The 15,007-nt window shown below is 33.2% G+C and overlaps 3 protein-coding genes across 12 annotated transcripts in view; 2 read left to right on the top strand and 1 right to left on the bottom strand.

Annotated features, from left to right (window-relative positions):
* The first annotated feature begins 13 nt into the window (after window positions 1-13).
* On the top strand, window positions 14-7,853 carry LOC128228690 (COMM domain-containing protein 6-like). Its single transcript, XM_052940153.1, has 8 exons — window positions 14-74; window positions 1,001-1,059; window positions 1,697-1,762; window positions 2,258-2,334; window positions 2,910-3,021; window positions 4,905-4,958; window positions 5,726-5,878; window positions 7,027-7,853. The coding sequence occupies exons 1-8, from the start codon at window positions 44-46 to the stop codon at window positions 7,075-7,077; spliced, it is 603 nt and encodes a 200-aa protein (XP_052796113.1). The 5' UTR covers window positions 14-43; the 3' UTR covers window positions 7,078-7,853.
* LOC128228689 (armadillo repeat-containing protein 7-like) overlaps window positions 7,708-15,007 on the bottom strand; it is a 9,959-nt gene continuing 2,659 nt past the window's right edge. Inside the window, exons 1-2 of one of the 7 annotated variants that reach the window (XM_052940150.1) lie at window positions 10,710-10,743; window positions 7,708-8,419 (exon numbers count right to left, since the gene is read on the bottom strand). In XM_052940150.1, the coding sequence (XP_052796110.1) occupies window positions 7,838-8,419 (582 nt within the window). In that variant the 5' untranslated portion in view covers window positions 10,710-10,743 and the 3' untranslated portion in view covers window positions 7,708-7,837. The other 6 variants (XM_052940146.1, XM_052940148.1, XM_052940149.1 and 3 more) reach the window with 6 other exon arrangements.
* LOC128228688 (uncharacterized) overlaps window positions 10,768-15,007 on the top strand; it is a 21,608-nt gene continuing 17,368 nt past the window's right edge. Inside the window, exon 1 of one of the 4 annotated variants that reach the window (XM_052940142.1) lies at window positions 10,768-10,830. Coding sequence is in view for 2 of the 4 variants with exons in the window: in XM_052940140.1 (XP_052796100.1) it covers window positions 10,891-10,897 (7 nt within the window). In the remaining 2 variants the exon portion in view is untranslated. Of the gene's footprint in view, window positions 10,831-10,871; window positions 10,898-10,919; window positions 11,155-11,199; window positions 12,268-15,007 lie in introns of those variants that run through there. The other 3 variants (XM_052940140.1, XM_052940144.1, XM_052940139.1) reach the window with 3 other exon arrangements.

The raw sequence follows: 15,007 nt of genomic DNA, 5'->3' as shown, positions 1-15,007 counted from the left end.
TAGTCGTCCTTTATATTGAACAAGCGTCTGTGGGACATTCAAAATGGCAGACATTCTGCAAGGAGCCCCAGATGGTGAGTGTAATATTTTTCTTCATTTTTACCATTATTAGACTATGTGCTGCCTTTTTTATTTCTTGATAATGTCAGTCTTTTTAAAATGAACGTTTTTTTTTGCTTAACTATTCATGATTTGACCATAAAATGTGTACTAAGCATTTTACCACAGGTGCTTGACACAAACTTTTTTTAATGTTCTATATGGGCTATATACTATTTTTTCAATGTTCTATATGGGCTATACACTATAATTAGATATAGTATATAGCCCATATAGAACATTAAAAAAAGTTTGTGTCAAGCACCTGTGCCTTTTACTCACAAAATATATTTATGGAAAAAATTCTATGTATAATAATTGTCATGTAATAATGATGTATTTCTTAATGTGCAGTTAATGTTGCGGAAGAGTAATTTTTGCCATGTTCATGCTTACATAATTTATTTACTGTTGCAATATTGCCATGTTTTGCCAACCCCATAACTCTTTTATATTGTTATATATAAATTATTAACCTTACAGCATCAGAAAAACCACAGACAAGCTCTTGCAGTGTTCATGTTTAATTTGATAAAGACAGATATTGATTATATAAAAATGATAAATGAACTTTTGCGTTCATCTCATACATTCTTAATGGTTTAAAATTAAAAGTATGTGGTAAATTATGTTTAAAATCATGTACAAATAAGTCACAAGATTGATTTAAATCGAGCATTTTGGCCAAAAGTACATTTCTTGAAACTGTTTTCAAAATAATTCTTAAAACCCTGTCTGAAAAAAAAAAAATACAAAAAGACTGACTGTTAGTTGAAATCTAATAGTAGTTTATTAATTTACAGAACGGGTAATTTTACTTTTAAGTTTAATTGATTAATAAGTGAACAACAGTCAATTAACATATATAAATATTGCAACACTTCTGATTTATTTATTTCAGGGTTTGGGGCTGCTGTGACACTGATGAACCAGCTCAATGCAGATCATTTGAGCAAATTGGTATTTTTGAAATCTTAAAGCTTTAATGTACTTTAATTAATTTTGTACTGTACATGATTGTATAGTGTAAACTTATCTTGATGACCTAACAAATCAAATGGCATTTATATAGATCTAATGACAAATATTATTTGAAGGCAAGTGTTTTGAAAAATATCTGACAACAGCTTTTCTGATAACTGTTATATGCAAACTAGACATAATGATTAACAAGATTTGAGTTGTGTTGGGTAACTAAGTAATAAGCAGCAGTTGAAGTACTATGTTAGGGTTTTAGCCAGGTTTTAAAATGGGAAGGTTGCTGCAGGAAAGGGACCGGGTGGATAGGATGAAAAGGGCACATTTTATGGCCTGTGAAAAAATGAAATGTTATAAACTTGACAAAAAAGTTAATAATGTGTTTACTTGAAGTAGTTGTAGGTTTCAACTGTCAGATATTTCATTTTAGTGAGTAGTTTATATATTTATAATTATGTAATAAGCTTTTAAATAAAACAAATATTTTATAATCATAAGTTTAATTGTAAGAAGGCAGTAGGGAGCACATGCCGGTTTTTATGAGGGTGCTACCAAAAATAGGCAGGGTGCAGCACCTTTCTATTGCTCATTAGCTAAAACCCTATGAACTATATTGCAGAGCAAAGATGTCATCCAGTTTTTGCAGTACACTCTTGGAGTGGTGAATACAGACAGTTGGTGTAAGGTAATTATCTAAATGAAAACAATATTCATTTCCTAAACCAAAACATATAAATAATAAGCTTTATATCACAAGTTCAGTGTACCAATTAGAATAGAAGTGTAAGCCTGGTATGTTGATTTCAAATTTTTTAAATGTGAGTCAAAGCTCTTAAGATGCTGACTATATCCAAAGTATGTAAAAAGCCTATTTCTCTGAATAAATGTCGAGTTAACCTCATTTTCTTTCGCTGAAAAACAACAGACAAGACTTGGCGTTTGCCCTGTCCTTGGTGCTCTCATTTTTAACTCTATATTCCATATGTCTTCCTTTAATTTTGTGAATCAATTTATTGCGCATTTACTTTTGTTTTGCTCAACTTTGTGACAATTAAGTCACATTTTGTTTAGTACATAAAGTAAAGCACTCAAATACATCAGCATGTATGCAATATCATGATTATTATAGATGATGTACTCTAGTTATATTTACTTCATTTTAATAACATTTCTTTTGCAGAAAGTTCAAGAATCTGGCACCAAGTTTACCAAAGAAAATATACAGAACATAATAAATGCATTGATATACTTGTATAGGTATGTTTACATTTGCTGATTGTCATTTTGTCAAAACACAACTAAACAGAGAAACCATCGTACTAGCTGCTACTATAATGGCATTATACCATAGGCCTAAAAGATAAGCGCTGACCCTCCAATTTTTATAGTCAGTTGGGGTTTTTTTTCTAAGTGTGTGTTTTTATATTCAGTTTAAAACCTTTTAAGCTTCACACAGAAGATTACTTTAACACCATTCGCCTACCTTTCCTACCTGTTTTGAAAAGGATGTTACCCTATCCAAACCATTTAAAAAAATGCCATAGCAACTTCTATCCAATAGAACTTCATAATCATATAAAAAAATATTCTTATTTATCTAAAAGTTATTTGAGAATGGCCTTAGGATATTCTTAAAAGATAAGATTCCTGCTAATTGTTGGCTGGCATATTACTTTTTATGTTAATTTTTTAAATAACAGACAAGCAATTAGTATCAATGAGCCTTAATTGTTCTTTGATGAGATTTATGCAGAGCATAGATGCAGGGCATAATACGGAAACAATTAAAACATCATACAGGTGTCAATGCTCATTTTGAATTGTTCATTCAGGTCGTCAGCGAAAGCTGACCTCTCCGAGGAAGATTTCATGTCCATGCTGAGCTCCTCAACAGTATTCCAGCCATCATCTTGTTCTTGCCTGTCTGCAGTATGGACGGAACAGGTTTGTTTGTCGTTAAAAAAACACTTTTTTTGTAATAGTAGGTTGGTCATTTTTGCTTAAGTAAAGTTTGTGATTAAGTTGGTGTGTAATGTGTATGCCTCCATAATAGCTATTGTGCATTTGCAAACTGCTATTATTATACTTCACTAAAAAATGGGCTGTCAGATGCCTTGTAAATAATAAAATCAGAATTTGTCTGGCAAACACAATAGTGGTGACATGCTTAAGACTAAGACTAATTATAATTAGCAGTTTTTTACTCACCATTGTCAAGATCCATAACTCAATTGGATAGCAGGACATAGAAGTCACTATTTTAAGGGAGTCACTATATTATTTAGGCCTTTTGGTTGTATGTATGTTAATAATTCTCACATTTTACAGTGTGTGTCAAAAGATGTTTTGCTTAGTAATTGAGGGTGTTAACTAAATGTATGACCAATTAATTTGATCTGTTTTGTTACTCAAATGTTTCATTTACAGGATTGTGTAATGCACACTTTCACAATGTCATGTTCATCTGGTAAAATATTTTCTGTCACCATATCCATCCATTAAAAAACATACCCTGCCAGTTAATTCCAAATTTTATTTGCATTTTTTCGAAATCGAATGTTAAGAATGTGCACATAGTTATATCTTCCCTTATAAGGTTATATATTCATTGCCCATTATCTCAAATGATCCTCATGCATCTTCATCTCATTTATTTGCCCCATTTAGAATTAACAAGGTTGTTAACTTCAACTTTTTTAACTTTAAAATTCTAATTGTTCTGGACATTTGAATGATAAATTTGTGATCTTCTGTATTTCTAGCAAGATTTTGGACAGCTTTTTAGCTCTACTTGTTTGTATTTAAATATGAAAACACTACATGAAATATTCCACTTTTAAAGTTAACAAAGATGAAGCTTATCACAATGTTAACTTTGACAAAGCTTTGAACAACCATCCCATGTTTAAAAAAAAAAAAATCATTAAATAGTTCAGAAGTAAGATTTAATACTAGTAAAGTAGTAATAGAATAATACTTGCTTTACTGTAAATCATTCATGTATAAATGTGAATGCCATGAATATTACCATTGACCATGTTCCTAAGATCTCTGCATTTGACCTCCATTCTTTGTTTACAAAGTGTGTGATGCAATGTACATTATTTGAGATGCTTTAAAAAATCATTTAAGCTTGTCTGTTATTTGAAGAAAAATGTTGAGGAATTGTCAAAGACTTGGTGTCGTCATTGTTGTTGCTCAAAAACTTAAACCTTGGCCATAACATAGATATTGTTCAAGATATTCAAATGACACTTGGAAGACATGTTGCTGGAGACAATATCAGGGATGTGATTTGCCCGCAGATTCGCGGAATTCCGCGGATCCAATGGCCCAGGGACCCCCCCAAAAAAGATTTTTTTTTATTGATTTTTTTAGCTGATTTACAAAATTACTAGAGTGCTTTTGGTTGTTAGAGTTGATATACAAGTTTGTTTTAAATTTAAAGGCAGAAGAACCCTCCAAAAAGCTTCTAAAAAGCCAGTTTTTCTTCTACAGCAGTGTGCTTTTGACCCCAAAAGTGCCCCAAGGACCCATGGCGGAAATGGTTCTTCCCTCCAGTTGCCAGGTCAATCACATCCCTGAATATTATGCACATGTATAACAAGGCCCACTCGGACTTTAAATATTGTCCAGTTATGCCCCTTCTGAAAAGGAAAGAGATGAGTGTTTGTATTTAGTTCTGTGGCACTCCTGTTGTTTTAAGATGAAGAATGATATCTTTAACTTTGAAATAAAATAATTTTTTATATTTGTTATTTCAGAATTGGTTATTTCTTTAATTACCTGGTATTTTTAATGAACATTTCTCAAATGTTTTATTTCAGAGACATCAGTTGCAGTCTTCAAATATTAAACAACACATATTGGGGGTTGGACAAGTGAGATATTTCTAACAATTGTGGATTTATCATATTCCTTCATGTTTAGGACTCACTTAAATTATTTTTAATTCTCTCCATGCCTCTAAGTGGTCTTGTGATTTAGGTGTCTGCCCCTCACCCTAGGTTGTGGGTTGGATCCTAACCAGGGAACATTCTTGTTGCCTCTCCAAACTGACATCAGTACCGATTTTTACCCAGGAAACAGCCCTTAACCCGAGGATGTGGATTCGATCCTCGCAAGGGGAACTTTCTTGTTGGGCCTAAAAACAATTTGTTTGGTTAGGGTTACGTACTTTTCAAAAATAGGTAGGGTAGGTAGGCTTTTTAAAAAAAAAAAAAAAATTTTTTTTAGGCTTTATATAAGAATACCAATTTCATCATTGGAGAATGGTGTTAAAGTTATCTTCTGTATAAGCATTTAAGGTTTAAACTACATATTGAAAAGCAATTTAAAAAAAAAAGGAAAAGAAAATCATTATTATTTTATTTATTTTTAGTTTTTCATTTTTTTTTTCAAAATGACTATAAAAACGGTAGGGTCGGCGCCTATTCCGTAGGTAGGGTCGGGTAACCCGAACCAATGTATTTTTTTAGGCCTTGCCTCTCAAAACAGACATAAGTACTGATTTTTACCCAGGAAATAATCTCATGCATGAATCTATGAGCTACTATAAACTTTTTCCAAGTAAATTGTATGAAAAACTCTTGAGAACTCTCCATTTTTATTGTGCATAACAATTGATTTAAAACACTATCTGTTTCAGCTTCTTGACATCCAGTGGAAGGTTGGAGTGGCAGTTAGCTCGGACCAGTGCCGAAATCTCAACTCACCCTACGTGACCTTGACACTGACAGTTGCTGACCCCGATGGAAGTGTTAAAATACACACCCTCGAATTAACCACCATACAATTTAGGGTAAGTTTCTATGGCTAGAAATCCAGTTTAACAATAGACATAAAATGGGCAGAGTGTTCAGAACTTTTCTTAATTAAGTTAGCAAGGTTGTTAAAGACAACCTTATGCACTTTCAAATTGTTTCTTCTCTGAAAGTTAAATAATACACTTTTGATCTGCTGTAGTTCTAATGAAATTTCAGACACTTGTTTCAGCTGTACTTGCTTAGAGTTTAATATTTGAGTAAGTCGTGGAATATTTCAGGTTAAAAAGTTATCAACAATGTTGCTTATCACATTGTTAACATTAACAAAGTTCTGAACAATCAGTTAACATTAACAAAGTTCTGAACAATCAGTTAACATTAACAAAGTTCTGAACAATCAGTTAACATTAACAAAGTTCTGAACAATCAGTTCATTATCTTATATCACTACATGAACTGCAACTTTTCTTTGCAGCTGTTCTTGAAATCATCTACTTGTAGTGATCTTTAATGAATAGTTAGTCATGAAGGTCATATCAGAATAGTCTTTGGTAATAAAGTGTGGCATAATGTTTAAGGTTATATTGTTGGTCCTAGTCATGTGGTAGGCATGTATGCCACTTTTATGTCATGCAAGCTGTATTTCACATTGCAACGGTTAAGGTCAACATATTAAATAATTGAATACATGTAGTTGATAACATTTGGTGATACATGGCTTTTTCTAGGCATTTTATTTTAAGGAACATATAATTGGATTTGCTATTTGGAAATATTTAAGGATTAAATCCTTAACTTGTGAATGAAAAATCCAGGGGTTACCTGATAAAATTGGGAATTCTTTATGATTTGAAAGTAATTTATAATTGGGAATGGGTCAGAAAATCTGACCCTTGGAATGGATATAAAAAGGTTAATCAAATACTGGGAAATTGAGCGACAAGTACATTTATAACAGACATTCCTATCCATTACCTGTACAGGTTTTGAGAAGGTTTTTTCTAGAAGCTCAGTAGGAAGAGCACTGGTGCTGAGAGCAAGGGATGCTGGTTCAAGCCTGGTCTGGCTGCACATTTTTCTCACCCTGTGACACATCTAACATTAAAAGCATGTATGAAATAGAAGGTCTATCAATTTATGTGACATGTCTCACTGTTTACTTTCATGATATTTTTGTTTCCAGAACTTTACAAATCAGCTGAAGGAAATTGGAAGAATGCTCGATATGGTCTGATGTCGGTACTTCAGGAATGATTGATGACACCAATGCATGAATGAATAGCAGCTAATAGTGGAAATCCTGCCAAATGACTTCTGTGAAGGACTGCCAGTCAACAGTGAACTCAATATTCTTTGTGATAAATTGCTTGGCCAACAATTTCAAAGAGCTACAGCATATCTTAGCATACATAATAGTCAGGATAGAATGTCCACTTAGGACACAAAATTAAAATTTTGACTCATCATATTACTTCCTCTTCTTCCCAAAAATGTTCAAGTTTCATAAATCTTTATAAACAAATGGAAAACAGATGGAAATAATTTTCGTTTTATTTCCTTGTCCCCTTTTGAAAGATCAATTAGTGTTACTGTCAGAGCAATTGAATCATCACAGGATGTGATAAAGGCCCCTGAGTCATCTGGGGAAAATAATTGTTGGCCATAACATGAAAACCGCGTACATTTTTTACATGAAAGTTTTATCACTATGGCTGATTTGTCTCTTGGCAAAATGAAAAAAAGGATGAGTGTTCGAATGCTAATTAAATGTGAAATATGACTGTCAAAACATTTGCATTGTTTTAATTTGTGAGCTAATGTCTAGTATATATACACACGTTCTTATATTTTAATCAATTTCATAATTAAACATTTCATGTACATAAACATTATAACCAGAAGTTTGTTCAATGCTGTTATGTTTATTTGTATATTTCTACATGTATATTTGTGACTGAAAAGATTAATATTGAATCTCTTAAAGAATAAAATAACTACGATTGAAAATGTCCAATGTTTCTCTTTTGTATTTCTTCAGCCTGACTGATTATCCGAGAATCACAGTGATCTTGTAGGAAAACCGCCGCCAGATTTTTCAATCTGGGATTTTTTGCTTTTGACAGTCTTAGCATGCACTCAACAACGGGGAGGCAGACAATGTCAGCTTTACTATCTGGCGTAACGAGATAGTTCAAAGATGTTATTGCTGACAAAACAGTTTCCTCCGACGGTCTTGATAAACAGTTAATCACCAGTTTTATTCCGCCATTGTCACTGATGTGCCTCTTGTTCTGCAGATCGTTGCATGCATTACAGATTCCCCCAACAGCGAACTCAACAATTTGATCATCTTGTTCTTCAAGCCCATCCAAAAAGAGATCTATAACATTTAGAGCCCGCAAATATTCGTAATTGATTGGGTCATAGGCAAAGTTTGCAAGATTTGCCATTATCTGTGTTTTGGAATCAGTGTCATCTGTATTCTGGTATTCGTTCACAAGTGACTGAAGATAACTAAACCGTCCAATACCATAGGGCCCTGTTTTTCGCTCCAGGTAACTTTTTGTGCTGAACATCTGAAAAATAAATAAGGGCACATACATACATACATGAAATAAAACATGTAAGCTGAATATACATGAACTTAAAATGGGGTTTTCACTTTAGCAGTCATTTATAAATTCTGAATTATGGATGATGATGATGATGATGATGTGATGATGTGCTGCACGCTTGAAACTTGATTGGGAGATACCCAAAATCCCTTGCAAATTTCAGCAATTATCCTACAACTTTCAAACAAAACCCATACTAAGCAATCCAGAATGGCAGACTGGAAGGTAAGGACATTTATGGAAGACAGTGAGTGAGTATCTCAGTATGATTTTGGTGCCAAATACTAATAATAATTATGACCTAATATAAGTAGACTAAATAATTGTACTTTGATCTACTTTTTTTACGATTATTTATATGGCAAACCTCTCCCGTTTCTCTATGGCCAGTCCTGGAACTTCTTAAGTCATTTCTTATCTTTTAAAGTTGATTTCCTAACATTTTCATTGTCAAGTTAAAAGAAAAGTGCTCATGTTTTAAACTTAAAATTATGAATAGTACATAAATTTAATGAAAACTAAATTTTAGACATTATCAAGTTATCATATTAACAGTGAGATACAGTAAATTAACTTAAGAGTTAAGAAATGACTTCAGATGCTTAATGAATACCGACCCTCCTAAAAGCCACTAAAAGCTACTAAGAACTACTATTATAGAGCTACTGAGAAATACTAAGAGCTACTAAGGAATATGAACAGCTACTTAGAAATACAAAGAGATACTTAAAAAGCACTATAAATTGTAATGAAACAAATGATTATAACAATAGTTAAAATTCAGAAAGGAAGTTTATTCTCAAGTGGTTTAAAGTATTTGGGAATTTAAGAAAACCTGTTTATTCGGATCTTTGAGTACAGTTAGTCATTTCTGGTTGGTCACTGAAAAGGGGTCTCGATAAAGCAAATTCATTTTGATAAACATGTCAGAATTGACTTTATAGAATCAATTTAATTAAATTGATCTTGTATGGCAAGAAGTTGCAAAATCTTATATCATTTTGCCAAGACTTCTTGTATCCCTTTAAGGCTTAAAATAAATGGGGGTTTTCGGTAACTTGACCCTACCTAAGAAAAGACGCAAACCACAGTAATTATTTTCCCCCAAAAAAATAGTTTTAAAAAAAAATTCTTACCACAATAAATACATTTTTCTTTAAATATAAACTGTCATTAATTTTAAGTGGGCTTATTTCTACCCTCATAGTACGGAGTTCTTTAGATTTCACTAATTTTTTCATTTCATTTTTGGGTCCTAATTATTTACTACTGAAAGTGATAAATTAATTAATTTTGACAATTTTTTGTCCAAAAATGTCCTTTTTGTCAGTATTTGACACCATTTATAGTCTCAGAACAAGTGCTGAATCTAACTGATGTAATTGTGCACCAGTCAATTGTAACCACGGCCCCCCCAGGTCCGGGGGTATACCGGGGATAGCCGGGGGGAAAAGGGCGGTGTTTTTACTTTCCAGGTGCCCCCACAGGGCTGGGTGACCGCGGTGGTTTTGTCATAGCGCCAAATTTAGCGGAGATTAGGCCTTTTATAGAGTCTCTGGGGTGCGGGAGCATTTGGCCGGGGTTTAACAATCAGTTCTTCCCTGGAGGGAGGGGATTTTACCCGGGGTTGGCTGGACCAAAAGTCAAAGTCCCGTCTATTCCCCGGACCTGGGGGGCCATGGTTACAATTGACTGGTGCATTACAAAGAGGTCAAAAGTTGAATGTATTATGCACCAGTCAATTGTAATCACGCCCCCCCCCCCCTCCCCAGGTCCGTGGGTATGCTGGGGAAATGGGCCCTGTTTTTACCTTTCAGGTGGCCCCGCAGTGCCGGGTGAATGCGGTGGTTTTAACTTCGGGCAAAATATAGCGGGGAATTTGCCTAATTAGGATCCCTGGGGTGCGGGGGAATTTGGCAGGGATTTTACCATCAGTTCGACCCCGGAGGGCGGAGATTTTACCCGGGGTTTGGTGGACCGAAAGTCAAAGTCCCGGCTATTCCCCGGACCTGGGGGGCCGTGGTTACAATTGACTGGTTCATTACATTTGTCTATCCGAAACGGTTAATCCGAATTACTGGCAAAATGACTTGTAGTAAAATAGTATTTATCTAATTTATTTATTTATTTAATTTATCGAGTATGATTGCATTCAAACACTTTACAATTGTCATGCCAGTAAAAATGAATTAGGTGCACACTTTAGAATTGAAATGAATGTTTAAGCACATAAAAATGCAAATCTACAAACAATTAACTCGTCTCCACTACATGCGGATTACTCGGCAGTTATCGTTTGAAACCGAAAGTAGAAAGGGGTGGGGAATTCCGAAACGAACAAGTATGGAAAACAGAAAGCTGGAATCTTCAAGGTGATTTCTTAACTTTCCCCGATACAAGTTTCTCTGTTTCTCAACGATTTGAATCAGTTCATGTCAAGTAGGTTTGAAGGGCTTGAAACCTTTCCGAAATGTACCTGTAATAGAATGGTTAAGTGAAGATGATGTAGAGGTTTATCTACTGAACGTCTTGTTATATTACTTTATGCTGACGATACAGTTATTCTCACCCAGTCTCACAATGACTTGCAAGCGAAATGCCAGGGGTGAATCCAGGATTCGACGTTAGATGGGGCGAAACTTAGGGCATACACTTTTTACTTGCTCCCCTCCCACAGAAACGAAATTTATTTGGCGGCAAGTGTTGACTTGGTCCTCCCCAAGAATAATTTACAATTTCTAGTCTGAAATGGTGCATTTTGGGCGTATTTTATTACCTGTCTTCTCTTATATTGAAATAAAAAGTAAACTTAAGATTTTCGGGAGGCGTGCTCCAGGTGTAGCTCTTAAAGCAATGTTTGCAATATAAAAAAATATCATAAACTTAATTAACTTGCATACTGTTAACAATTGTATTTGTTTAATGCGTGATTGTACCAATATAATTATATTGTTCAGAGTTATGGGCTCTGAAATTTAATTACTCAGTTTGGATTTAAATCACAAATTCCCTATTGAAGTAGGTCGTGGTCATAATATTGAGGGATTTCGTCGAACATGTCACATGTGTAGCAATAATCGTAATAATCGTTTAGGTGATGAATATCATTGCTTGTTTGAATGTCACCATTTAACAGATATTGGAAAGAAGAATATTAAATTGTTTGGGATTCCCGCACTGTTGAATCTATCTCATTTACGGTAAATTACCGTATTAGTAGATCATCATGAAAATTGTTCGTATATGATTAATATCCTTGTTTGTGCGTCTTCGTTTGTTTCTGTCCATTTTTTCATATGGCTGAGTGACACTTATTTCCCCATAACGGCTGCCAAGTTATTATCTTAAGGGAAAGTCTCCAAGCAATGTAAAGGATTGTCTTATTGTCACTGTTGATTTATTTTGTAAGAGAGTTGCTGATTGATTGTATATACTCAATACAGAATAGGAAAAGTGTGCGCTGTGTTTCTATATAACTTTAATTTTAAGGTTGGAAATTCTAGGAACTGGAAGTTATTTATTATTTTTAGTGTATAATTCACATAATTCTTGTTTTACAGTAATGAGATATTCAATTTACAGTACTTAATAAATTTCCCTGCTGAATAAGTTCTTTCTCTTTAATTACCGGTATTTTGAAAATTAAATTGTTGCATCTTAAAATTCATATTCAAATTGTGTGAATGAGTATATGAGATGTGATTGTATCTTAGGAATTGTAGTCTTCGGGCTTATGCCTCTGCCAATGTGATTGCTGGACATAGTTACTCATAATCATTTAGAAGAGCACTGACAACCCAAAATGAAAAGTGAGTTTTTTAGTAGCTCTTGCCAGTAAAGAGTCACTTGATAGGCACTACCCACTAAACACTAAGTAATATAGAATGTGTTTTTGATTTTCTAAATGATAAGTCGCCACTAGGCCTTTATCTGATTTAATAATTTTAAGGACCAAAAATATACAATAATTAATACTAAGTCTCGGTTATAAAAGTCACATTTTATGTATGTGTTGTTTTTCGAGCATATTTATAATTATCTTCACAAATTTATTTAGCAGGTACCAAGGAATTTAACTGTTGTGAAATTACATATTGAATTGTGCATAACATTCTGTTTTCATACAAGATACCGGTACTTGTGAAAAGCAACATTCTTCACGGGTCTTTGCATTTAAATATCCTGGAGAATACCCTATTGTTGTTTGCAGTGTATTTTTATTTACCAAAAATCAATGATCTTGAGATATGAAGTAATGCTTTACATTTTATTATTTACTCTTTTTAATGTGCATATTTATTGTATTTCATTTATGCTTTTGAATTGTGTTATTTTCATTTGTGTTTTTTTCTTTTTCTTTAAAGCTGCACTCTTACAGATTGAATGTTTTGACAACTTGGTTATTTTTTGTCTTGAAACGAGCCAATTTTTGCGAAAATCCATGGAAACCAGTTATATAAGATGGCTGACAAAAAATTAGTTCACAGATTTATATTTAAGTTCAAATTTTAAAGTTTTATGTATTTTTCTTAAATCGTTAGTAATTTTTAAACGGAAATATGCAAATATGCCATCTGATCTTTTGTCAGCCATCTTTTATCATTGATTGAAAGATATTTATGCAAAATTTTGGTCTTTCCAAGCCAAAAATTAAAAAGTTATAAAAATGGTATATCTTTGAGAGTGCAGCTTTATTTTTCTTTACTTAATCAAATGGCAAGTTTTGTCAATGTTTATACATTTCTGGTTAAAGTATGTAAAATGTTTTTCAAGCGTAAGATTAAAGCCCTTTATCACTTTCAGTTATTCTCAAAACCCTGTGAGTATTAAAGGGACCAGACACCAGGTGGTTCAAAAATTCGCAAATACAGTATTTCCTCAAAAGAAGACTAGAATTGTCAATGCAATTAGTATGAGACCATTAATACATCACTTAACATGAATAAAAGAATATATTTTGTCACTCTCTCAGCTGAATTGACCCATTTAAAAATAGTGCAAAATGGTTTCCCAGTTAGCAGTTGTATCATCTGGTGTCTTGTCTCTTTAAAAGGACATTTATAGAAATCATGTTACATTCTGGATCAGTCATGGAAATAATGAATTGGAAAGCAGTCTCGACAGCTGAGGCATTAAAAAAATTCCTGTGTTTAACACAACCCCACTCTACCTGACAAGGCATCTTGACCCTAGAGTGTTGTTTGTTTAGATATAAAAAAAATCTGATTTTTAGTTGTTGTTGAATCTTTGTGTTGATCACAATTAAAAACCTAATTTAAGTTTTAAATATTTAATACAAAATATACCAAAATGTTACTACCGTAAGCATTATAAGTTTGGGACTTGCTTTGCTTTTAATACTTAAAAACAAATGGCTCTGTCACCTGACGTAGCATTTTTGAGACCTGTTGCCCTGAACTCATATATTTCTTTTTTAGCCTGATTTTAGCTGATGATATTTTACAGAATCACTGGATCAATTTGTGACACTAATGGGAAACTTTCATCCAAAAGTGAACGTGAGTTTTGATGAATCTTATCAACATAAAAGAAAAAGTTCAGCTATAACCCCTGCAATTTAATTCATGCTTTGTCTCCTTGCTAATATACTTTGATTAAGGACATAAATTCCCTTAGTGCAAGAACTCAATATCTGCTTCTATATCAATATGCAGTTATTGAGTTATTGCACTAAGGTGACGTAATGTTTTATTTCTAATCTTTTCTTTCATGTAGTTTGCAAAGAAAGGTACAAATTGTTTTTCAAATAAAGAACTCAATGTCCTTTTAATATTTTAACTGTCAGATGTCTAAACCTTACAGGATTTAGTAGCTTGTTTCAGTTAGTCAAAATTCATACTTAAATTTAGTTTTGATAAATGCAAAACAGTTTATTGCTATTATCATAAAGATAATAATTTATTATTATTTTATGTCTACAAACACTTAAAGAAGTAAATATTAGGCAAATTATAGAAAAAGAAAACTAGCTAGCTTCAGCTTAACCCTGTTATAATGGACTATATATGGGGTCTTGTACTGACAGCAAACTTAAATTTTAAATGAACAGTTTGTCTCTAAAATATAGTAATGGAAGAATTTACTCCTGTTTTAAGATTTGAATGTTTCCTTAATTACGTCATGGGCCTTTTTATTGTTTGGTTTGTTCGAAAGGCTTTGTTTGTTTGTTTTTTGTAAATTATAGGTAGCTTGGTTTCCAGTAATAGAGTTGATAATACATGAATTTGTAAAGATAGAAATAAAACAGTTTACCTAATGCCCAATAGCTGCTTTTTAACAAATATCTCTAAGTCATAGAAGAAATGTGTCAGAAATCTGATTGTGGCCTTTCCTTATATCATATTTCAAATTCCTCACCAGTAGTCAAATTGTATATCCTTCAACACCCATGCATAAAATTACTGAGTTAAGCTTAAGAGTTACGGAATGGTGCTGCAACCTGTCCTTTTTGGTAGCACCCTTCTGCCCTAATAGAGACCAGCATGGGCATCCTTTGCCTTCATAGAATGAGTTGCCTATATATAAGAC

This window comes from Mya arenaria, chromosome 3, assembly GCF_026914265.1.
Source record: "Mya arenaria isolate MELC-2E11 chromosome 3, ASM2691426v1".
Lineage (NCBI taxonomy): Eukaryota > Metazoa > Mollusca > Bivalvia > Myida > Myidae > Mya > Mya arenaria.
The sequence above is the reverse complement of the archived record's forward strand: the minus strand, read 5'-3'. Positions and strand labels throughout refer to the sequence as shown.

Excerpts from the sequence above, each read along its gene's own strand:
- LOC128228690 (XM_052940153.1), top strand. The coding sequence starts at position 44 with ATGGCAGACATTCTGCAAGGAGCCCCAGATG. Across the intron at positions 4,959-5,725 it reads ACATATTGGGGGTTGGACAA|CTTCTTGACATCCAGTGGAA; the intron begins GTGAGATATTTC and ends TATCTGTTTCAG. Across the intron at positions 5,879-7,026 it reads TAACCACCATACAATTTAGG|AACTTTACAAATCAGCTGAA; the intron begins GTAAGTTTCTAT and ends TTTTGTTTCCAG.